Source organism: Diabrotica virgifera, chromosome 8, assembly GCF_917563875.1.
Source record: "Diabrotica virgifera virgifera chromosome 8, PGI_DIABVI_V3a".
Classification (NCBI taxonomy): domain Eukaryota; kingdom Metazoa; phylum Arthropoda; class Insecta; order Coleoptera; family Chrysomelidae; genus Diabrotica; species Diabrotica virgifera.
The window spans coordinates 109,710,183-109,735,741 of NC_065450.1; the positions used below are offsets into that span (position 1 = coordinate 109,710,183).

General features: G+C 36.5%; 2 protein-coding genes across 5 annotated transcripts in view; one reads left to right on the forward strand and one right to left on the reverse strand.

Annotated features, from left to right (window-relative positions):
* The window catches only part of LOC114344348 (sterol regulatory element-binding protein cleavage-activating protein), an 860,805-nt gene that overhangs the window by 756,250 nt on the left and 78,996 nt on the right, over positions 1 to 25,559 (reverse strand). The window contains exon 1 of one of the 4 annotated variants that reach the window (XM_050657873.1): positions 24,854 to 25,336. The exons of the other annotated variants lie outside the window; for them this stretch is intronic. The gene's annotated coding sequence lies outside the window, so the exon portion shown is untranslated. Of the gene's footprint in view, positions 1 to 24,853; positions 25,337 to 25,559 lie in introns of those variants that run through there. 4 annotated transcript variants of the gene reach the window in all.
* LOC126890237 (uncharacterized) lies at positions 290 to 5,420 on the forward strand. The gene is made up of 3 exons (XM_050659091.1): positions 290 to 1,601; positions 2,083 to 5,075; positions 5,121 to 5,420. Exons 2-3 carry the CDS (start codon positions 4,017 to 4,019, stop codon positions 5,418 to 5,420), a joined length of 1,359 nt encoding a protein of 452 aa, XP_050515048.1. The 5' UTR covers positions 290 to 1,601; positions 2,083 to 4,016.

Consider the following 25,559-nt stretch of genomic DNA (forward strand, 5'->3'; position numbering starts at 1 on the left):
TTATCTAAGGAGAGCGTGTGGTATATCTAAAAAAGATCACATCAGGAATGAAGATATTAGAAGGAGGACGCATACTGTATATTCCAGTGTAGATAAAATTGAAACTAGACAACTAGTGTGGTATGGTCACGTGAAACGAATGAATGAAGATAGATGGCCAAAGAAAGCTTTAAATTACATACCACACCAAAGAAGAAGTAGGGGAAGACCTTCAGTTGCCTGGGAAGAAAATGTACGGCACATCATGAAAGATAGAGCCATCAAAGAAGACGAATGGATGGACAGAAAACGATGGCGGTCGAAATGCGAGAAGCGGCAGAGGCTGTAGGAACCTCGCTGATAGATAGATAGATAGACCAACATTTTTAGTCAAAACGGATCATAAACCACTAACACATTTATTCGCAATGAAAGAACCAACTTCGAAACTTACAAGAATAAGATTAGATTTAGAAGAATACGATTTCGAAATAGAGTATATAACAGGGAAAAATAACTATGCAGATAGTCTTTCAAGAATAACATTACATCAACTAAAGAACCTATACATAGACAATACCCATATATTAGCTATAACACGAGCTCAAGCAAGAGAAAAGAAGAAGGAAGCAAGGCAAACGAAGGCAGAAAGTGAACTCGCACTACAGCCAGAAGCCCCCTAACAAACAGTAAGAAAGGTACTAAATAATTTAGAGGCGCATAGACTACCAATTTTGTCTTTTGGAGCAGAACTAATCTCACCAAGACTGAGCATTAGGATCAAAAACAAAATAAAGTGCAGCAAGAGCATAGCCACAGGATTCAATCATTTTGATTTAAACCAAATGTTGGCACAGCTTGATAAGCTGGCGGTAGAGAATGCAGTACGTAAAGTAAAAATATACGTAAACGATATTATTTTTAAAGTGTGCACAATTGAGAAATTTATTAAACAAGGAAACGAAATATTGAAGAATGTAGAAATATACATATGTGAAGTACCAGAAACAATAGAAGATGACAACGAAAAACACAGGTTAATAGAAATATCATAATCATCCGATGTTTGGAGGATACGTACGAAATAACAGACTCATAAAGAAGCTAAAAGCAAGATTTAGATGGAAAAATTTGGAAAAAGACGTAAGAAAATACGTTAAACAATGTCATAAATGTCAAATTAACAAACCGAAAAGAACACATTGTAGCGATTACGCTACTAATTACATAAATTCAACTAGAATTCCATTCAAAGTCCCCTTAATAAACCCTTGTGCGACGCTTGCGATCAGCGTAGAACTACATTCCTCCGTCGACCGCGCAGGCTTGTCCACTGTCGAAGGGAAATCGAATTTCCGACGAGGATCTATGATTTAGTCAGGTCGAAGCTCGCTCAACAGTAAACATGCAAACGTAAAATCTTCAGAGGGACGAATTTCTGGAACAAATGAATACCATCGAATAAATTACATACAATCAACTATTTCAAAAAAAAAACAGAGTTTTCAATAAATCTTTGGAGTAACCAATTGACAAAGCAAGTAAATATTAAATAATTTGTATATGAAGAAATGAGCAATGCTGTTATGGCGGAAGCTTTGAAGTTTGCATGTTAGTTTCAGGTAAGCCTAGAGATCATTTATTTTAGATAAAACGGTTCTCTGATATTGTCTTTATTTTGTTTTGTGAAGAAACACAGTAAAAATCTCAGTGCGATGCCTTCATATCATTTGACCTTCTCTGACCATGTTTTTTGTCTTTATGGCTTCATTTTGTTTTTGTGAAGAAACACGGTAAAAATCTCAGTAATATGCCTTCATATCATTTGACCTTCTTTGACCATGTTTTTTTTGCGATAGAGTAATATAGGAGTTTTTGTCTGTTTTTATAATTAACATAAAAATAATTAGTACCTTCGAGAATATTCGAACCAACGCGCAGCTGCAACAAATTGACAGCGTCTGTCACAAGCTGACAGGGTGCCTTGGTGATGTTTGTTTGTTTGGTAAAACAAAATACGGGGTCGATCCGATGTTAAAAATGTATACTGTTGCAATTTGATTGAGACTTTGGTATTTTATTGAATGTTATCTTGTTTTTTAGAGTTCGTCCCTATATCCAGAACCAGTTTTTTTGTTAACCTACAGAAACATACCAATATCTACCACCTCTACTTGATACAGGAGCTCTTCCACACAGTAACAGCCTTACATTGGACTTTATAGGAGCCACGAGGACCTCACCCATCCTATTGGACTTGATTTGGATCAGTGATTGTAAAAGCTAAGCTAATTTTTACCTATATTACTTGCATTTCATAGTACTATTTACCTTTGATTAATTTACTTTTGGGTACTTCCTTGTGTGCACACAAGCAAGCAAATTAAGTATAGAGTTTTGAATAAATGGGGGGTTTGTTTTTTTTATTAATAATATTAGGATGTAAAAAAAATACATGTGTTAATATAAACTAGATAAGGTATAAATAATAAGTAATTCAATCAGTTTAAAATTAAATAAAAAAAAAGGGTAATAATAATAATTAAATATAATATATTAAAGAGAGGTTTTCAATACTACTTGAGTAAGCATCATTTGATTTACGTAGAATCTACGACCTGACTCGTTTTTTTTATGTTGTAATTCTCCCAGTGTCTGTGTTAAGTGTAATACTTACACATATACTGATATTTGAGTGCTCTGGACACTTGTCAGTCCAATTAGTTTGTTTATTATATTACTAACCTTAGGTTAAGACTTCAGCTATTCACACGGACTTTGATTGTTTACTAATATATATCTTTTCCTTGGCCAGTAGTAGTGGTTCTTTTATTTGTAGTGGCTCTTAGGTCCTCTCTCACTGTTATACCACCCACTACTACTGTTATTTAGATGTTATATAGATGTATAATATAAAATATTTATACATAATGTTCAATAATTAATTGTTGATAAATATATTGGTTGTTGCGATTTTGATTTTTATTTCCGTTTCTACTAAACAGTATATATTTTATAGCAATGCAAGTTAAATATTGATTCTTTTTTTTTTGTATTTAAATCATTGTATCAAGTGTTATTTTTTTTTCCTGTCGTTCGTTACTTAAAAAAAAAATCTCAACCTTTTGTTGAGTTGGCGCCCATTTCCTTCTCTCTTTATCGTCCCTCTTATCTCGATCGATCTCCAGCATTCTTATCTAGTTGCCTTTAATTTTTGTATTAACCTGTCTCATTTTATTTTCTTGTTTTCATCGTTTCATTATCCCATCTCTCTATTCGCATATATTCAGTGTATTGAAGCTAGCCCGAACACTCACTTGAGATATAGTGTCTCTTTGCCTATTTGATTTGTTCGTCTGAGCTAAGCCACTCTTCATTAGTGTCATAAATCGCTTCTTTCCTATTTTTCCCTTATTTTATCGGTTTTTTTCCCTTCAAGATCCCAATACCCAGAGTATAGGGTTACAAATTGGCTAGACCCAACGTGTGGCTTTTTTTGCACTTCTGGCTTTAAAAATATCTCCTTGAACCTGTGGTTTTATCTTGGGTAGTGGTATTTTAACGTTCAGTGGTTTTGTTTATAGATTTTCATTTTACCCTTTAGTTTTGTACTTCAACTTGTTGATCTTTTGCACATTATTTTATATCTATACCTTAAATAAACTTGTGTTGCTATATACTGGGTAGACGGAATAAATTGCTTTGTATTTTTTTTATTAACTAGATATCCATTTTGGATAAATAATAATTGAAGTAAAATATAGAAGTTCTAAATACCTTAACATCAATAATGTCATTTTTATAAAAGTCCGTAGCATCCAAATAGCTCACTTCACTACCTCGAAGTAACATTCTTTTAAAATTTTGGGTTTCTCTGGAGTTGTGGCAGTGCATTGCATCGGAATTAGCGACTGGACCAAACAAATAAGCATTACTGGTATAAGTATTCACTTGAACATTAGCTTGAGGACAGAGAGTAAGTTGAACTTTTCCTACTTATATTTCTCATTCTCAAGTGTATTCCCCAGTTGTATAAAATGGCATCTTTTAAGGCAGAACATCTGTTATCTTCTGAATTAGATTATGAGTTGAAAATCCGTCAGTTAGCTGATCCATCTTTAACAACGGATCAGGCTAAAAGGGTCGTGTTTACAGGTGCGTTGAAACAGGCTTCAGCAAATCGGAGTCATGCTGTTCCGTCAGCTTTCCCCCTAAATTTTGCTGATGAGGTCCGTGAAATAGAAGTCACCCTTGCAGATCTAAAGGCCCAAATTAGCTCTTTTGTTGGCTCCCATAGTGATGTAGTATATGGTCGCTTGACTTCCCGTTTAGGTCATGTTTCAGGTAGGGTTCATTTGTTAGAATCTGTAAATGAGGAAGAGGATGCCATTAAGAAGTCTCTCAACTTCAAAATACTTAATCTGGAAGGCGAACTTGAGTATAAGGTAGTTCCACAGGCTCACTCCACCCCTCATAACCCTAGTGTTTCGGTAAACTCATTTCCTTTCTTTAAGTCAGCTCCTATTCATAAATGGGGTGTATGTTTTTCGGGTAGTTCAGATGAAAATGTTGTTAGTTTTTTGGAAAAGGTAGAGTGTCTGCGTATAGCACGTGGGAATACTGAGGATGAGTGCTTTTCGTCCGCTGGGGACTTGTTTAAAGATTCAGCTTTTACTTGGTACCTCAATAATCGAGGTGGTTTTACTTCATGGCAACAGCTAGTTGCCAAGCTTAAGTCGGATTTTCTTCATTATAATTATGAGGACACTTTATTGGACGACATTAAATCACGCAAACAATCTCCTCAACAGAAGGTCACTATTTTTATTAACGAAATTGTTAGTTTATGTAAGCGTTTGGAGGTTCCTCTGTCTGAGTCACATATAGTTAGGATTATTAAGAAGAATTTGTTGCCGTCGTATCATTCCAGCCTTGCACTTACAGATATTCCGTCTATTGCTGATCTTACCGAAAAATGTAAGAAATTGGAAGAAGTTTTGTCATGGTCTTCTGACACTTTAGTCCCTAGTCGTTCTAATTTTAAAAATAACGAACCATCCTATTCTGGTAGGCCAAATTATTCTCGGTCTGGGAATGTATCTGTTTTCAACTCAAAGATTATCTGTTAGAACTGTCGTCAGCAAGGACACGGGTACTACGACTGTCATGAGCCTAGAATTCGGTTCTGCTATGGATGTGGACGTCAAGGGGTCCGTAAATTCGAATGTCAGTTTTGTTCGGGAAACGAGAGAAGGGGTGGATCGTCCCTGGCAGCCGCCCCTCATCAAGATACAGGGAATACTACCGAAACTCATCAAAACCACGGAACCAATTCCTCGAGTCTGGAAGCACAAGCTTCCACAAGTCAATCATCTCACCCTCTACCGAAAGACAAACGACCTCAGAACGGCAAACGCCAACCGAAAAGAGGACAACGTTAGTTGATTATGTGCATTGTGATTCTTCTGTAGTGTCTCCAAGTAATCCTTTATCTTCTGTTATTGATGTTGATATAAATTCATTGTTAGTTCGTAAAAACAAGGATAATCGTCCGTACCTTGAAATATCTATCTTAGGACATTCTTGTTTAGCTTTACTGGACACAGGGTCCAATATCTCTATTTTAGGTTATTTAGGTCTGGAATTTCTCCAGAATTCCAATGTTAAGATAGGAATGGATGAGAGTTTGCAAGTGACTACAGCTGATGGTCAAGTCCAACCAATTTTAGGTCAGTTTACAACTGAGATTTCTGTTAGTGTGTGTAAAAGGATGGTTACATTTTTTGGTATACCTTCTGTTAAAAATTCAGTTATCCTAGGGATGGATTTTCTGAAAACTTTTAATAGTGAATTGAATTTTACTGAATTTTTCTTATCTGTCTCTTCTTTTAATATCTCTTGTGTTAATGCAGTTAAAGATATGAGTAAACTTAATGCTCAGGAGTTAGAGCAGTTGAATAATGTTATCAAATCATTCTCTTCTATCTCTTCGAAGAATCAGTTAGGTAGAACTCACCTCATCGAACACCACATTGATGTGGGTTCGTCTAAGCCCTTCAGGCAATACCAATATCCCTTGCCTCAAGCCTGGCATGAAAGCTTGGTAAAGGAGGTAGATGAAATGCTTAAGCTTGTGGTATTATCGAGCCCAGTTCGTCTTCCTTTTGTAGTCCGTTGTGGTTGACAAAGAAGAAGGATGGGACTTTTCGTGTCTGTTTCGACGGACGTAAGCTTAACAACATAACTATGAACAGGGATGCTTATCCTATACCTCGTATAGATATCATCCTGACTAAGTTACAAAACGCAAAGTACATTTCATCTATCGACTTGAAGAAAGCATTTCTACAGATTCCACTGAGCGAAGAGAGTAAGAAGCTTACTGCCTTTGCAGTAAATGGCAAAGGATTATATCAGTTCACTACAATGCCTTTTGGTCTGGTGTCTGCTCCCCAGACTATGTGTAGATTAATGGATTTGGTAATAGGCCCTGCTTTAGATCCCTTTTGTCAATATTATCTTGATGATATCCTTGTCATTACTCCTGATTTTGAAACTCATATCTCGGTATTGCAACGGTTGTTTCAGCGTCTAAAAGATGCAAATTTGACGATTAACTTAGACAAAAGCAGCTTTTGTCGTGACTCCATTAAGTGTTTAGGATATGTTGTTGATTCACATGGCCTTCATACTGACCCTGACAAAGTGTCAGCTATTCGTGATTTTCCTGTGCCTAAAAATACCACTCAGGTCCGTAGATTGTTAGGAATGGTGGGTTATTATAAGAAGTTCGTTAAGTCTTATTCTACCTTGTTGTCCCCTATCACTGATTTGCTTCAAAATAGGAAAAAGGGACAAAATATTGTGTGGACTCCTGAAGCTAATGAAGCTTTCATTAAAATCAAGGAGGCTCTCACAAATTCCCCAGTTATGGTAGCCCCAGACTTTAATAAACCTTTTTATTTGATGACAGATTGTTCAAACACCGCATCTGGAGGTGTACTGTATCAAATCGTTGATGGAGAAGAACACCCTATAGCTTACACAAGCAGGAAATTAAATAAAGCCCAGAAAAATTATACTACAACTGAAAAAGAGTTGTTAGCTATAATTACGGGCATAGAACATTTCAGATATTTTCTTGAGGGTCGTTCTTTTACAGTCATAACTGACCATAGTAGTCTGGTGTGGTTACAAAGTATGAAGAACCCATCTCCTCGTTTGGCTAGGTGGATTTTAAAATTGGCACAGTACGATTATAAAATCGTTCATCGCAAAGCTGCAGGTGTAGTAGTCGCTGATGCCCTTTCTAGGACATTTGATATTAATTTGTTAGACTTACCTACTTTACAACCAGATGACTGGTATCGCAAAATGTTGTATGATGTACAGAATGTTCCAGGTAAATTTCCGGATTTTAAAGTTGAACATGGCGTTTTGTATAAACATGTGTTAAGTTCTATAGATTCCCTTACTGGAATGTCGGAATGGAAGATAGTCGTTCCAACTCCTAATAGAGCTGAGGTTTTGGCCACTTTTCATGATCATCCTACCGCAGCTCATTTTGGTTTCTACAAAACCTTCTGTCGTATCTCTGAACTCTATTACTGGCCGAAGATGCGTCAGACTATTCGTAGTTATCTCGCTAGATGCAAAATTTGTGCTACGTGTAAGTCAACAAATCTTCCTCAACCAGGTTTAATGGGTAGTTATCGACGGATTGATTTTCCTTTTCAACTTGTTTCTTTAGATCTCATTGGTCCTTATCCTAGGTCATATAAAGGTTCGCAATATGCTTTAGTAGTTGTTGATTACTTTACCAAATTTCCTTTGGTTATGCAAAAAAACGGTTCGCAATATGCTTTAGTAGTTGTTGATTACTTTACCAAATTTCCTTTGGTTCATACCATGTCTAAGGCAACTACTTCATCTATTATTAAGTATCTGGAGAATGAAGTTTTCCTGATTTATGGTGTTCCACAGATCGTGTCATGCGACAATGGACCCCAGTTCACAGCTAAGGCTTTTCGTGATCTCATGGCAAAATATAATATACAAAAGATCTGGTACAATGCAAATTATCATCCACAAGCTAATCATACTGAAAGAGTTAATAAATCAATCGTGACTGCTTTAAGATCTTATTCATTTCCTGATCAGAGAGCTTGGGATACCCATATCCACTCTATAGTACAAGCGATCAGGACTTCATCTCATAAAGTAACCAAATGTCCTCCATCTTATTTAATGTTTGGTCGTCATGTTCCTCTCTCTGGTGATTATTTTGGTAAAATCTCAGAAAATGCCACAAATTTTCCTACTATATCCGATAAGTTACACCGCTTAGAAGACATTCAGAATCTTCCTGATATTTATGTGGATGTTCGAAAACGTTTATAGGCATCTTATGACAGAAACAAGTGCCATTATAACCTGAGAAAGCGAGCCTTATCTTTCAGAGTTGGAGATTCCGTTTTGAAAAGGAATTTTGTTAAATCTGATAAAGTGAACTTCCAATCTGCCAAGCTGTGTCAAAAGTACATACCTTGTACTGTCATTAAAGTTATTTCTCCTTTAATTTATGAGTTGAAGGAAACTTCTACTGGTAAGAAACTAGGAAGGTTTCATATTAAAGACTTACTCGAGGATAAGACAGTAGGTCCACATAACTTGGTTGATAATTTGGAGTATTCATCTTCAGACGAAGATTAACTGATAAGGGACCAGTTTGTTTATTTAAAATCTATTTATCTGTTTCATTTACCTGGCCAACATCTGTTTTTGCCATCTATTTTTATTTTTTTTTATCTTATCTTCATATTGTTTAGTACCTCAGTTTATGAACTTGGTCATTTTATGGTTAGCTGTCTCTTAAAAAGAACAAATTATCTATCATATAGGAGTACAGGATGGATAATGGGAATTTTCCCCATCTTGAGTTGTTGGTTGAATAGGTGTTTACAGGGATAGTTAGGGAATGTTGTTTTTTAATACTCTTTTGATTTATGGTTTGCATGGGTCGCGAACCATGGCCATAAAACTTATATAGTCACTTAACTGTGTCAGGGTTTTAGCGTGGGTTCAGGATTGATCACCCTGGACTTGTGCACTCCACTTGGCTCAGAAATATATTAATACCTATCAGTTGTTCCTTGAGGGTCTCTTAGGTTGAAATTAGAATGTGTCATTTAGAATTGGATCGTTCTGATATTCAGCAGTAAGTAAGCCTGTTTAACTTTGTTGTCATCTCCTAGGTTATTTTCTTTTAAACGATTTGAGTTTTAATATATCTTATTACCTGAAGTTTGTTTTCTTGTCTCACTACCTCCTGCTTGGATAAGTGGATGTGAGTATGTGAGTTATCTTATTTGTCTCTCTACTGACCATTATGCTAGTAGATGTTCTTCTACCTTAAATATGAAAAGGTAGATGTGAGTTTATCGTTATCTTTACCTGAATTGAGGTTATCTTTACCTTTATATTGAGTTCATGTTGTACCTTTACCTAGATGAGTTTATCACTTATCTATATCTTGGTTGAGTATACCTCTTACCTTTATCTTGAGTATAGAGTCCTAAGAATCTGTCCTTCACTGTTCTTGTCGTGAGTGTAGAATTGGATCGCGAAAATAGTACAGTTTAGGTATTACAGTTAGGACATTAATTAACTTTTATCTTTGTGCATACCCTCTACCATGAGTAGATATGGGCTTGCAAGTATCTTTACCTTTTTAGCATACCTCTGCCCTATACCATAAGTGTAGTGGACTTGCTAGTGTCTTTACCTTATTGTGTCTTCCTACTGCTATGAAAGCTAGTAGAGATGTGATGGATTATTTTTACCTTGAATTTTCTACGTTCTTGATATCCAGAACCATATCATATATGTTTAGGTTTCTGGTAATATAGTTTTAGCTAGTCCTAATAAATTAGGCCCTCATTGAACTCTCGGGTGATTAATAAAATCTGGTCGCTCTAGTGTCAATGTTGGGTATATTGATAGGATCTGTTTTAGGTTAATTGTTGTAAATGGTACTGTAAAAAAAATACGGGGTCGATCCGATGTTAAAAATGTATACTGTTGCAATTTGATTGAGACTTTGGTATTTTATTGAATGTTATCTTGTTTTGTAGAGTTCGTCCCTATATCCAGAACCAGTTTTTTTTGTTAACCTACAGAAACATACCAATATCTACCACCTCTACTTGATACAGTAGCTCTTCCACACAGTAACAGCCTTACATTGGACTTTATAGGAGCCACGAGGACCTCACCCATCCTATTGGACTTAATTTGGATCAGTGATTGTAAAAGCTAAGCTAATTTTTACCTATATTACTTGCATTTCATAGTACTATTTATCTTTGATTAATTTACTTTTGGGTACTTCCTTGTGTGCACACAATCAAGCAAATTAAGTATAGAGTTTTGAATAAATGGGGGGTTTGTTTTTTTTATTAATAATATTAGGATGTAAAAAAAATACATGTGTTAATATAAACTAGATAAGGTATAAATAATAAGTAATTCAATCAGTTTAAAATTAAATAAAAAAAGGGTAATAATAATAATTAAATATAATATATTAAAGAGAGGTTTTCAATATTACTTGAGTGAGCATCATTTGATTTACGTAGAATCTACGACCTGACTCGTTTTTTTTTTATGTTGTAATTCTCCCAGTGTCTGTGTTAAGTGTAATACTTACACATATACTGATATTTGAGTGCTCTGGACACTTGTCAGTCCAATTAGTTTGTTTATTATATTACTAACCTTAGGTTAAGACTTCAGCTATTCACACGGACTTTGATTGTTTACTAATATATATCTTTTCCTTGGCCAGTAGTAGTGTTTCTTTTATTTGTAGTGGCTCTTAGGTCCTCTCTCACTGTTATACCACCCACTACTACTGTTATTTAGATGTTATATAGATGTATAATATAAAATATTTATACATAATGTTCAATAATTAATTGTTGATAAATATATTGGTTGTTGCGATTTTGATTTTTATTTCCGTTTCTACTAAACAGTATATATTTTATAGCAATGCAAGTTAAATATTGATTCTTTTTTTTTTGTATTTAAATCATTGTATCAAGTGTTATTTTTTTTTCCTGTCGTTCGTTACTTTTAAAAAAAATCTCAACCTTTTGTTGAGTTGGCGCCCATTTCCTTCTCTCTTTATCGTCCCTCTTATCTCGATCGATCTCCAGCATTCTTATCTAGTTGCCTTTAATTTTTGTATTAACCTGTCTCATTTTATTTTCTTGTTTTCATCGTTTCATTATCCCATCTCTCTATTCTATTCGCATACCTCAAAGCCAATATTCAGTGTATTGAAGCTAGCCCGAACACTCACTTGAGATATAGTGTCTCTTTGCCTATTTGATTTGTTCGTCTGAGCTAAGCCACTCTTCATTAGTGTCATAAATCGCTTCTTTCCTATTTTTCCCTTATTTTATCGGTTTTTTTTCCCTTCAAGATCCCAATACCCAGGGTTACAACATGTCGAGGAATTCGTGATATCGGACACTTCTTCCAAACCATGGGACATAGTATACATAGATACGATAGGTCCATTCACTAAAAGTAACGAAGGTAATAGATACTGTATAACAATGTTATGTGAGCTTACGAAATACGCGGTCAGTATACCCGTGTGCAATAAAGAAGCAGAGACAATAGCCCGAGGAATTTTTGATCATTTCATACCAACATACGGACTCATGAAGCAAATAAGAACAGACCAAGGCACAGAATATAAAAATGAAGTAATGCAGGAACTAACAAAGCTACTAAAAATAGAGCACAACTTCTCAACGGCATACCATCCACAGTCCATTGGAAGTTGCGAAAAACTGCACAGAACATTAAACGAGTACGTAAGAGCATTCATAGACGAAGACAGAGAAAATTGGGATGTGTGTTGCAGGATGTTCACATACTGCTACAATACAACCCCTAACGCGTATCATGGTTACACACCGTTTGAACTGTTATATGGCAGGAAGGTTAACCTACCAGAAGACCTTACACAGGAAATTCAACCATGTTACAATATAGATGCTTACTACAATGAGTTACGCTACAAACTACAAAGCGCACACGAGAGAGCTAGAACCTTCTTACTAAAGCACAAAAAAGAGCGACAAGAAAAGAATAAGCTCAAAGCAACACCACAACACTTTAAAATAGGAGACCTAGTCCTGGTAAAAAGGGAAGAGAACGGTAAGTTTGATAGTCTTTATGTAGGCCCCTTCACAATAACAGAGGTAAATAATGTTAATTGTAAGATCAGATTGGAAAACAATAAAATCAGGGAAATACATAAGAATAGATTATATGCTTACAATCCGAGAACACAGTGAGTGACAAGTGAAACGGGAACAATGTTGATAACGAACATTTTCACTTTTATTTTTTTTTGTATTTAATTATTATTTATAGGAAATAAAAAATGTATATATTGTATTTATTAAAACGCAGTAAGCAGGTGGTGGTACTAATAGAAAAATTTTCTTCCTTTTACGTAGTCAGAAAATTTTCGGAAGGAAAGGAAGATGTGTTGGGATACACAGCATCTCAGTAAACATCTTCTTAAGACAAACTCTTTAATAATTAAATGCCCGTGGTAAAAACAAATATGTTTGTTTTTAAAAAATACGATTAACCTAGATTACCACATCGATACATGCTAGTATTTGATACAAGGTCAAGTTGCAATAACAATCAATGTATGTTTGTTAGCAGTCAGCAGTTCTGAATCACTCTCACTTTTGCTTACCAAAATATAAAACAAAACAATCGACCTTTAATTATACTTTCACGGGGAACAGATAAATCAATTAGTAGTTGAGATTCCAGCGAGTAACATCACATTAAGCAAATAATATACCACCAGCTACTTACCGTTAAATACTCCACGTATAAATAAATGTATTAACTGTGAGAGTTATTTACTACATCAACCCTTATGGTCGAGGGTAACCAACCCCTAATTATCTAAGGTGGCTCAGAAGCCAGGAGCCACCATAGAAGGTTACAAAAGAAAAGGTACTTTTTCAAAAACGTTTATGTAAAACTTCAAACTTTGTTTTTACTATAAAGAAATACTTTCTTCAATATGAAGTTATTACAACTACTAATTTACAAAACTTTGACTTTGATATTACAAAGTTTTTAACCTGGTTTAGATTTAACAATACTCTCAAATATGAAAATGATTTTACATTACAGAAGAACTTGTTGGACAGTGTATGTCAACATAACATTTGACGTAGCTGTCAAATGTCAAAGTCACTGTCATTTACCATTATGAAAGCAAAAGCAAATTATTATTATTTTTAAACTCTTTACCAACAAACTTTATATCCATTTGGAATTTTTACAAAATTAAAAAAACGTCTCATACCTTTTTAAATCACTACAGGTTACTAGATCTTCATAGCTTCACAAAACGACAATAATATACTTATTACCGGCAAGGGACAACGGGCAACGCCCTGTTCAAGTGAGTACCGGCGAGCGGGTCTTCTCGCTACAAATTTTCAAACCGGACTAAACTCTAAACTGCTGACCTTCGTCACCTCTCTTGCACGTCAAGCCGAAGCGTTTCTCCTCGGCCTTCCGACCGGAGATGTGACCAATCATCTGAGACCACTCTCAGATCTTTTAAAATTCAGGCCAATAGTAACAATGAGTTCTTCGCGCTCAAAAGAAAATACGCAGTACTTTTAACAAATTTTGTAACTGCGTACCAAATAAACAGGAATTTTCCTAACATATTGCAATGTTGTGCAATAGTTTGTAATACTCAGAAGCAGGGCGGGCTTTAAAATATTTAGGGTAGGATATAACATTAACAAATTGGAAAAATAGATGTTCTTTTTGGGAACTGGGATATAAAATTAATGAATGATATTAACGAAACATTATAGCGGGAAATCCAACTGCTATAATAGCCTCCTCGGAAGAGAGGAAACTGGATTATCTATTCAGTTTTCGATAACTACAAAAAAATCTAACATTGACATCTAGGGTGTGACAGGACAACAATATCAAAATATTTAGATAATGGCTAGTGGGGGTTAAACAGAACAAAAAAGTCGTTAGGGATTGGGCTAGCATGCCATCAATCGCCAGACTCTTTAAAGTCGAGTAGACTAAAATGTTTATTGACTCTACTAAGAACTGTAGGTGACAAGAGTTTCTGTGCCTTGGGAAAGAAACTAAACTTGTGCCCTGTGTGGACCTCGCTGACATCCACAGCAGTAACACAAGTGACATACCAGGACAGACACAGCCTTGTCACCTCGTTGCCTAACCGCGAGCGGTTCTCAAAAACTAAAAATATGACAGATAAACATCTGCCCAAACTCTGCTAACACCTAGCGAGTTTCACGGGACATTTCGGCAACGGTTCTGCAAAAGGAGGATTTAGACAATCCAGTCTAAATACCTCAGTGAGATAAAATCTCACCAACAACTTACCTCAACAACTCATTCAAACAAGACAGGGCTAGACAAAGGGGTGTATGACAACAACAAGGACTAAAATCAAGACAAGATTAACAAGGGGGGTACGTGTGACAACAACAACAAAAGACCAAAAAGACTAGTATACTGGGTTCAAACAGGATATCAAACTTTTTAAACAAGACTAAGGGAAATGAACGCAACATATGATATAGGGAACACTACATCATTACGTTTTCAATCAACAGTCCAATCTAGGACATAAGAACCTTTCATGAAAGTTCACAAGACAACTCTCTCATTTTCAAATCACAAGCTGGGGGAAGACTTCATTTTTCAAAACAGGGGTTGGGACCTTACTTTTCAAAACTGGGGATAGACTTCACTTTTCGAAACAGGGCAGACTTTACTTTTCCAAAACAGGGGTAGACCTTACTTTTCAAAACTGGGGGTATTTCATTTCTCAAGACTGGGGGTGGACTTCATTTTTCGAAACGGGGGGGGGGGGGCTACTTTTTCAAAACAGGGGATGAAAGCAACACACAAGGGGAAGACCAAAGGGACATTGGAAAGTATGACAGTTCCGACGAACAACCGCTTCTATTTATCGACCGAAAGCAAGCTTCACCTGTACTCAACGCGACCAGATCCTAACCTCACCAGCCTTGTCACAGCTTCTGCTCTTGACTTACATTCAATCAATCAAACAAAAGAGAGGTCAACTAACTATTCGCCAAAAAAAATCAAACTCCATCACGGACACGGGCTAACAGACAACACAGGCTAACAGACAACACGGGATAACAGACAACACGGGACAGCGGGCTCTCAAATTTCCAGACAAAACAGGGATAGACAAACAAACAGGCAACATTATCAAAGACTTCTAGACATACACAGGGGCTTACAAACACAAACAATATTGAAACTTGGTTCCTATATGAGCTTACACGGGATAAGACAGTTCTTGCTCCGACTGCTAATGAAAGTGTTCACAGATAGCTGAACAACACTTCCTTCATCACGAGTATTACACTTGTGATATGTCAGATACAAAAAGACATACTTCATTCACGGGGGGAACTTCTACTACTTCACTTCACGGGGTGGGGGAGACTTCAACTACTTCTTCACGGGCTCTTTTTGACTAACCTCTGGCATCCTTTTGACGGTGTCGTTGCAGATGCGGTCGTAGCATTTGCGATCTCGGCTATTATCGTTGCATTTGCGGTCATAAAAAATATGTTGATTTTATCGTTGCATGTGCGGTCATTGGCTAATAAACAAATAATATTTTTACCTTTTTCTACCTCTCTCACATGAATAATTCTATAACCAAATTTTTGTAAGATTTCAATAATATTTACCATATACGTTGATAAGAGGAGAAATGCTTACTAATAATTTTATTACGGCAAAAAGTATTTTGATATAAAAAACTTGCTTCTTTTGAGAGTTTAGTGAGATTTATGTGCACTAATTAAAAAAAAAAATGAAGATAGTTGATTTAATAAACCTTAGTGTCACATAAATAAAATATTAGCGAACTGTTGATTATTTCTATATAATGTTCCGGAAGTAAAATGTTCCGGAAGTAAAATGAGCCTCCATTCGGATCTCCGGGTGAGGACTATCTCAGGGGGAACACCATTGCAGGTTAGAAAAATCAGGATAGGGTCTTGGAATCTTGGTAGTCTTACAGGTAAGAGTCTGGAGTTAGTGGATGCGCTCAAACGAAGAAGAGTCCAAATTGCTTGTATTCAAGAAACTAGGTGGAAAGGACAAAGGGCGAAAGAACTAGGTGATGGATATAAATTGTGGTATGTAGGGAGTAGTAACACTAGAAATGGAGTTGGTATAATTGCTGATAGTGAAATGAAAGATAACGTAGTAGATGTTGTAAGAACGAGTGATAGAATGATGTCAGTGAAATTTGTAATTGATAAAGAGGTATTGAATGTTGTGTGTGTGTATGCTCCTCAAACAGGTCTGGGTGAGAATGAAAGAAGAGCTTTCTATGATCAATTGGGAGACATACTGAGTGATATTCCAGCGGAGGAGAAAGTTATAATAGGAGGTGATTTCAATGCACATGTGGGCCAAGCCAAGACAGGATATGAAACAATACATGGGGGATTAGGCTTTGGAACTAGAAATGAAGCTGGAGATGACATGCTAGAATTAGCAACAGCATTGGATATGGCGATTGTTAACACATTCTTTAAAAAGAGAGAAACTCAACTTATTACCTACAAAAGTGGACAACATCAATCCCAAATAGACTACTTCATGATAAGGAAAGAAGACTTACGTGAATGCAAGGACTGCAAGGTAATAGTTAGTGAGACAGTAAGCCAACAACATAAGCTGCTTGTTCTGGACATCGAAGTAAAAAGCGAAACTAAACAAAAATATCGGAGAGGACCACAAAAAATCAAGTGGTGGATGCTAAAAGATGAGAAGGAAGGTCTATTCAGGGAAAGAATAGTAGAAAAAATATGTTGGAACATGAAAGGAAGCCCTAACACAATTTGGAGAAAAATGGCCAATATTATTAGAGAGACGGCTATTGAAATACTTGGGAAAACGTCAGGAAAGAAGTTTGAAGATAAAGAGACTTGGTGGTGGTCAAATGAAGTACAAGGAAACATAAAAGAGAAGAGAAAATTATATAAAAAGTGGCAAGAAACCAGATCGGACATAGATCTTCAAAACTATATGGTCGCCAAAAAGGAAGCGAAAGTAGCAGTAGCAAAAGCTAAAGCAGAAGCGTATTCAAACCTATACGATCAACTTGATACCAGGGAAGGCGAAACGAAGATATATAAAATAGCCAAACAGAGAGCAAAGAAAGCAAAAGATTTTAATCAGATTAGATGTATCCGAGATGAAAATAATAAAATACTAGTTCACGAAAGGGATGTCAAAAAGAGATGGAGAAAGTACTTTGACAGCTTATTAAATGAAGAATTTGACAGACAGCCTGTAGAGTCAACGGAGACAGTAGCAGCAATGGTCACCAAAATAACCAACAAGGAAGTGGCTCAAGCGCTTCAAAAAATAAAGAAAGGAAAAGCGGTAGGACCAGATGATATTCCTGGGGAAGTATGGAGAGCATTGGGAGAGACAGGAACAAGGTGGCTAGCAGGTCTATTTAATAGAATTATGGAAGTTGGACAAATGCCAGACGAATGGAGAAGCAGTATACTGGTACCTGTTTACAAAAACAAGGGAGATATACAACAATGTACAAACTACAGGGCTATAAAACTGCTTAGCCACACCATGAAAATATGGGAAAGAGTAATTGATAGACGGATACGTGAAGAAACCGAAATATCCGAGAATCAATTTGGCTTTATGCAGGGTAGATCAACAACAGATGCAATTTTCATTATAAGGCAGTTGATGGAAAAATACAGAAGTAAAGAAACAAACGCTCATATGGTATTCATTGATCTTGAGAAAGCATATGATAGAGTTCCTCGAGAGATTCTGTGGTGGGCACTCAATAAGAAAGGAGTCCCTGGTGAATATGTAAAGATTGTGAGGGATATGTATGAGGGAGTAACGACTAGTGTTAGGACAGGTGTGGGAGAGACTGATAAATTTCATGTGAAAGTAGGATTGCATCAAGGTTCTGTGCTTAGTCCGTATTTATTCTCATTAGTTTTGGACCAGATAACAGCGAAAATACAGGGTAACATTACATGGTGCTTAATGTATGCTGATGATGTCGTGTTAGTAGGAAATAGTGAAAGAGACTTAGAACAAAAACTGGAACAGTGGAGACAAGCTCTGGAGGAAAAAGGTTTAAAACTTAGTAGGACAAAAACAGAGTATTTGGAATGTTCATTTAAAGATGGAGCTACTACAAATAAAATGGTATCTTTGGATGGTGAAATGATTGTAAAAAGCAATAGTTTTAAGTACCTAGGATCGGTATTACAGAGTAATGGAGAAATAGATGGAGATGCATGCAGTAGAATTAGGGCTGGATGGATGAAGTGGAAAGAAGCCAGTGGTGTGTTGTGTGACAGAAAAATTCCAATGAAGCTGAAGGGAAAATTCTATAAAACAGCCATAAGACCAGCTATGATGTACGGAACTGAATGTTGGGCAGTGAAAAAGAAAGAGGAACAGCGAATGCATGTGGCGGAAATGAGAATGCTTAGATGGATGAGTGGAGTGACAAAGAAGGATAAAATTAGAAATGAGTATATTAGGGGAAGTCTAGGTGTGGCACCAATTGATGCCAAAATGAGAGAGCATAGGTTAAGATGGTTTGGTCATGTTCAACGTCGAGACATTAATCACCCAATACGAAGAATTGCTGAAGTGCAGATTCCTGGAAGGAGTAGGAGAGGAAGACCAAAGAAGACCTGGGGGGAGACGATAAGGCAGGGCATGTTGGTAAAGGGGATTAACATTGATATGGCCCAAGATAGAATTGTGTGGAGAAATGCAATTAGGGAAGCCGACCCCGCATAGGGATAAGGCAAAGAGAATGATGATGATGATGATGATGATGTTGATTATTTCTATATAAATTGGCTACCTTACTGTTTGTGTCAAATGTTAAAAAGTATTATAAATTTAAAAATGGGAGTTCCTTCCCTAAGATGCCTTCATGTCTTTTTATATTTAATGTGTATTAGTTAAGTCGACTTGGATGAAAAAAAGGAAGAATGGACTAACTATATAAAAGAGCTCTTCCTGGATACGAGGCCACCACTTAACACCACAAAGTATGCGAATACTGGTCCTAGTATTTTAAAAGCGGAAGTAGAGAAAGCCATCAAACAGAGCAAAAATGGGAAATCTCCAGGCCCTGACCAAATACCATCAGACTGACTATAACCATATATACGAGACTGGCATGATGCCACAGATATGGTTAGAGTCTACATTTATTCCACTCCCAAAAAAGCCTAATATATCATCATGTAAAGACTTTAGACTAATTAGTCTCATGAGCCACTCTCTCAAGCTACTTTTTAAGATAATTCTTAATAGAATCAAGCAGAAATGTGAAGAGACAATGGGAAACAAACAATTCGGTTTCAGAGAAGGATTGGGAACAAGGGAAGCTTTGTTCTCAATGTTAACATTACTTCAACGATCATGGGAAGTACAGAAACCAATTTACGTCTGCTTTATAGATTTTGAGAAGGCGTTTGATAGAGTTCAACATAATAGGTTGTTTGAATATCTAGAAATGATTGGAATAGACGATAAAGATCTGAGACTTTTACAACATCTATATTGGTATCAAGAAGCTTCTATTCTGGTAGACGGCAAAGAAACAGACAAAATTTGCATTCAAAGAGGTGTCAGCAGGGTTGTGTGTTATCCCCAACTTTGTTTAACGTATACTCAGAGATAATTTTTAATGAAGCCTTGGAAGGACAATGTGGAGTTCGAATCGGGGGAGAAACTATTAACATCAGATATGCAGACGACACCGCGATCATGGCTGAAAATATCGAGATCTTCAATTCCTTATAGATCGAGTCACTAGAGAATGCTCCAATAACGGACTTAACATAAATGCAACAAAGACAAAGTTACTTGTGGTTAGTAAACAAGACGTCGGCCCTATGCAACTAATTGTCAATGATGAATCAATAACAAAAGTTAACCATTTTAAATACCTAGGATGTTGGATAAACGAGACACTAAATCCGGATGAAGAAATTAAAACTCGTATAGAAATTGCAAGAGGAGCATTTATGAAACTTAGATCTATTCTGAGCAACTCTCAGCTGAACTTACAACTAAGAATCAAGTTCCTAAAATGTTATGTGTATCCTGTATTACTATATGGATGTGAAACCTGGATCATGAAGGTTAACATGATGAACAAATTAGAAGCCTTTGAGATGTGGTCGTATCGTAAAATGCTCAGAATATCTTGGGTTCAACGCATTTCAAACAGGGAAGTCTTAAACAGAGTAGGTCAAGGCGAAGGTGACTTAATGAAGATGATAAAAAAGAGAAAACTTGAATATCTGGGGCATATAATGAGAGGTAGCAGATACAGGATGCTGCAGTTAATACTCAATGGAAAGATCGACGGAAAAAGAGGAATTGGTCGAAAGAAATATTCATGGCTCCGAAACCTTCGTCAATGGACTGGCTTATCAGCAGATCAATTGTTACATGCCGCACAAGATCGAGAACGATATCGGCAAATTGTTATGGAAGCTACCCACGCCTAAAAATTTGGGCACGGTACTTAAAGAAGAAGAGTTAAGTACAAACATTTTAAAAAATCCTTCACATTTTATCCAGGCAAAATCATAGGCATGTTTATTTTTTTTTGTTTTTTTTTTATCTTTTTTTTAGCTTTTTTATCTATTTTTTCTGTTTTTTTTATCTTTGTTTTATTTTAATGTTTTTTTAGTGAAATTTTTTAATATTTGCCACGAACACCAAAAATGATTTTATATCACAAGAGCGCTGCAATAGTTCTGTTGCACTCTTTATCCTATTATCCAGTTGAATATACATTTTCTTTCGTTTCTTATTTTCTAGGTTTAAGTCCATTCTATTTAATGTGAAATCGAAATATTCTGCTTCTTTTCTTAAATTTTTTATGAGAATGTATATGTTTGGATGAGGTTTCTTTAAAATTCTGTTGACCCGGTTGTTCCATCCTTCCACGACATTATTTGTTCGGTGTCGGAGGCCATGGCAGTTCCACATATTCATGCTAATCACTGGATTTTCTAGCCATTAGTAATCAGTAATCAAGTCAAGTAATCATAAAATTTTGTCAAATTTTCATCTTCCGGAGAATCAGATTGAATAATTAGCCACCCGTATTTGCTCCAAAGGTAAGTATGCCAATGCAGAACACATTCTTAAATGAAGTCTAACGCTATCGTCGTTAATGTATTGTGTTGTCAGTCCGATCGACTGAATGTTCCTCCAAAGCGACTGATTAAAATGGTAGTTGCATCCATGCAGTCTAACATCTGGGAAAACAGTTTTGAGAGCTTGAATAACAGCATCTTCAAAATCAAGCGTCTTTGTTGTTGGTTTCCATCCGCCTAGTTTTTTTTTGTTTGGTAGAAGCGCATACAACACAGGAACAATTCTTGTTTCGTCGTCAGTGCTGCCCATATCAACATGCATGGTGTATATTTGTGTAAACTGTTTGGAGGAGCTCTTAAATGTACCGTCGACAAAAAATCTGTTTTTGTTGCTAACGTTTCCTTTGCTTTCGAAGTCGAAAAACATAAAATTCTTTCTCCTTCTTCAGTGTCGTCAAAACACAAAAAACTCTGACCATCTTCTAATGTCAACATTTCCAGTGGGATATCTATTTCAATAGACGACGCTGGTTCTGGTCTGACAGCAGTTTGTAAATGTCTTGAACGACAAAGTGTAGACTTACGTGAGGCATACAAAGGAATTTCACTTACAAAATCGAGTCCTTTTGTAAATAGTTTTTCGAACTCTTCCCTGTAAATGTCTGGGGTTGGAGTATCTTCTTCTCGAACTCTCTTTTTTGAAATGTACGTAGCCTTTTTTACTTCTAAGAGAGCTACATCGGGGACACAAGTGTGTTGGTTGACTTCGAGTAATTCTGTCAGTTTTTTCTTCATCCTCCCTTTACAGTTGTGGTGACGTTCTTTTACACATACCCAAGTTACAACATCTTCCTTATTTTTCCTATATTCTCGATACTGGTATCCATCGTGAAGAGCAGAAGGTTTTCCCTTAGTGGTTTCAATCACTTCAAAATTTTCCATTATTAAAAGTTGTTACGTACTGCACTAAACAATCTCTCAAACTAACAATATACAAATAATATGCATTTGTTTTTATATTTAGATTTTGGTAATTCTCCCCCCAACCTTTATAATTAGGCAAATACAAACTTTCCAAAAATCCGTAATGAGGGGATTATTGTGGTTTAGTCATTACTGTTTTCATTACCTCTTGTTCGAAATATAGATAAGCGGATTAAAATATTTCAATAGGGTCGACCGGGCCTGCTAATAACTCGGGTAGTTACTAATTTACGTACATTTCTAGCTTTTAAGTAAAATGTCTGATCGCAAGTGCAACGTTACCTGCCAAAATATTTTGGATTGACCGCTTTTGCAACGAAAATTACCTTGACCGCATATGCAACGACCGCATCTGGACCTATTTCCCTTTTGACACCTACACAGATAGATTAGTCAAAAAACAAGGGGCAACACAGACAAGGGGGGGGGGCTTTTTCACAGGCTAAACTCTACACTTCATCAAAACAGTTATTTCCAAACAGTGTCGACAGAGAACGCCATCTTCGAACAGCGACAGCTTTTCTTCTGGCTGCTTGAAAAAAAAAAACAAGGGGCTTACTTCTTCAGGAACAAGTGGAGAGGCGTCTCCACGGTTTCCCTCTTCACTTCTTCATGGGGTTACTTTTTCAAGGGTGACTTCTCAAGGGGATGACTTCTCCAACTAACCTGTGGCATGACATACACCAACAGAGATAGGCTTCGCTGGAAAAACAAGGGACTACTCTCACAGACAATACGGGACTAAGCTCATACACGGACCATACCAACAACATCACACATCTACTCAAATGACCAAATCAATAAATCACAAAAAACGGTTATTCTGTAAAAAACTGTTGATCTATAGGAATACATGCAAAAAATACAACATACTGTTATACTCTATAAGTAGATTCAATATTCAAAAAATTTAAACGTTACTTTTACCAAAATTTTCAAAAAAAATTTTTACGTTACTTTTTATTCAACTGTTTGTCTATATATATTTCATCAATATTTTCAAAAAAAAATCAAATCAATGCTTTTATCGTGGGTACAATATCAATACAATACAGTTAGTACGCTACAATAACATACAATTCTGTTCTACGATACATACAATACCAGTATACATATGGGGTTACAATGTAAATAAACTATAATGTATGAAATGGTACATGCTTATACAATCAACAGCATGACCAAATCAACACCACAATACTATGTGTACATACTTACACCTCTTTGGAAAAATTATTAACATTCTGCAACAAAAACTACAAAAATGGGATCTTTCATGGGGACTAATAAACTGAAACAGTTTCGGGGGCACTAAAAGACATGAAACAGTTTCTGGGGGCAAGACAAGAGGAATCTGGGCTAAACTACTGGGGAAGACTGGGGCGATAGTTACTCTGGGTCAAACTTCAGGGTAAACGTTACAAGTATTACAAGTGTAACACCAAGTGGGGGTGGCTAAACATTGGGAACTAGTAGATAGACTAACTACTAGTGGAACAGGTATACAAGCTGAACTTGTAACAGTGGGCGTACACAAAAAAGACAAGAGTCGAGCTTCCATGTTGTCGGAAACACCTGTACCACACACTGAGATCGGGCTGCCCAAGGGGACGGGCTCTGCCCCAACAGTTGTAGTACAAATGCAACCGAAAGGGGGCCAAAAAAGGACATGGTAGTGGGCACATACTAATGGGGTCTGAGGGAGGCAAAAAAGACATGCCCCACGTTGTTGGGGCCAGTTGAAGCGTTTTACATGTTTGCTCTAATGGGGGCAGGGAAAGAACTAACTATAAAAATACTGGGGGGTCGAAATGGGGTCAATAGAAAAAGAAGCAGACACGCAAACCTTCATGCGAACGGCAGCTCAATGGTTGTGCGGTGGCTAGGTCGCAGATTCGTTAGGGAGGGGAAGGGGTGTTAAGAAGACTAAACTACCATAACAAATACAAAAGGGTACTTACTCAGACTAGAGGAACTTTCTACTATTTAAAAAAAAGGACGCCGTTCGAAACAAATCCTCTGGTTCACATATGGGTACTTACTGGACATATTCCGTACTTACAGGTACCAAATGGGGGGCATTCATCATTGATTCCTCTTTGGGGTTAAACTGGGCTACTATTTACTGCATTCTATGGCTTCTATGCCATTTTCTTTTCTTCTATACTAAAACTTACACAGTTGCATTAGACATCTGGTTAATATTTTTCCAGAGAAGGTTACAAAAGAAAAGGTACTTTTTCAAAAACGTTTATTTAAAACTTCAAACTTTGTTTTTACTATAAAGAAATACTTTCTTCAATATGAAGTTATTACAACTACTAATTTACAAAACTTTGACTTTGATATTACAAAGTTTTTAACCTGGTTTAGATTTAACAATACTCTCAAATATGAAAATGATTTTACATTACAAAAGAACTTGTTGGACAGTGTATGTCAACATAACATTTGACGTAGCTGTCAAATGTCAAAGTCACTGTCATTTACCATTATGAAAGCAAAAGCAAATTATTATTATTTTTAAACTCTTTACCAACAAACTTTATATCCATTTGAAACTTTTACAAAATTAAAAAAACGTCTCATACCTTTTTAAATCACTCTTCCAAACACAAACATCCTGTCATCACGCTTCGAAAACTACACGGGAGGAAGGGGGAAACTTCATCAGACAAAGAGACTTCGGTGTCCTTGACACGGGGTGCAGGAGAGACAACATGTACAACTTGAATACAGGAACATATACTTGAACTGGAACTTAAACCATCTCTACAGGACTTCGATAGGGGATATTAACCATCCAAGGCTAACAACTAGGGCTTTAGAAGATAGCAGGACCAGAACATCATAAAACAGGAACAAAGACACAATGCCGGCTTATAGAACTGCGTCATACGAAGTACTCGATTTTCACCATACAAATCCATTATCATGGGTAAAAAATCTTCCTAGAGCACTCACTACAGGTTACTAGATCTTCATAGCTTCACAAAACGACAATACTATACTTATTACCGGCAAGGGACAACGGGCAACGCCCTGTTCAAGTGAGTACCGGCGAGCGGGTCTTCTCGCTACAAATTTTCAAACCGGACTAAACTCTAAACTGCTGACCTTCCGTCACCTCTCTTGCACGTCAAGCCGAAGCATTTCTCCTCGGCCTTCCGACCGGAGATGTGACCAATCATCTGAGACCACTCTCAGATCTTTTAAAATTCAGGCCAATAGTAACAATGAGTTCTTCGCGCTCAAAAGAAAATACGCAGTACTTTTAACAAATTTTGTAACTGCGTA

Excerpts from the sequence above, each read along its gene's own strand:
- LOC126890237 (XM_050659091.1), top strand. The coding sequence starts at position 4,017 with ATGGCATCTTTTAAGGCAGAACATCTGTTATCTTCTGAATTAGATTAT. Across the intron at positions 5,076-5,120 it reads ATTATTCTCGGTCTGGGAAT|CAAGGACACGGGTACTACGA; the intron begins GTATCTGTTTTC and ends AACTGTCGTCAG.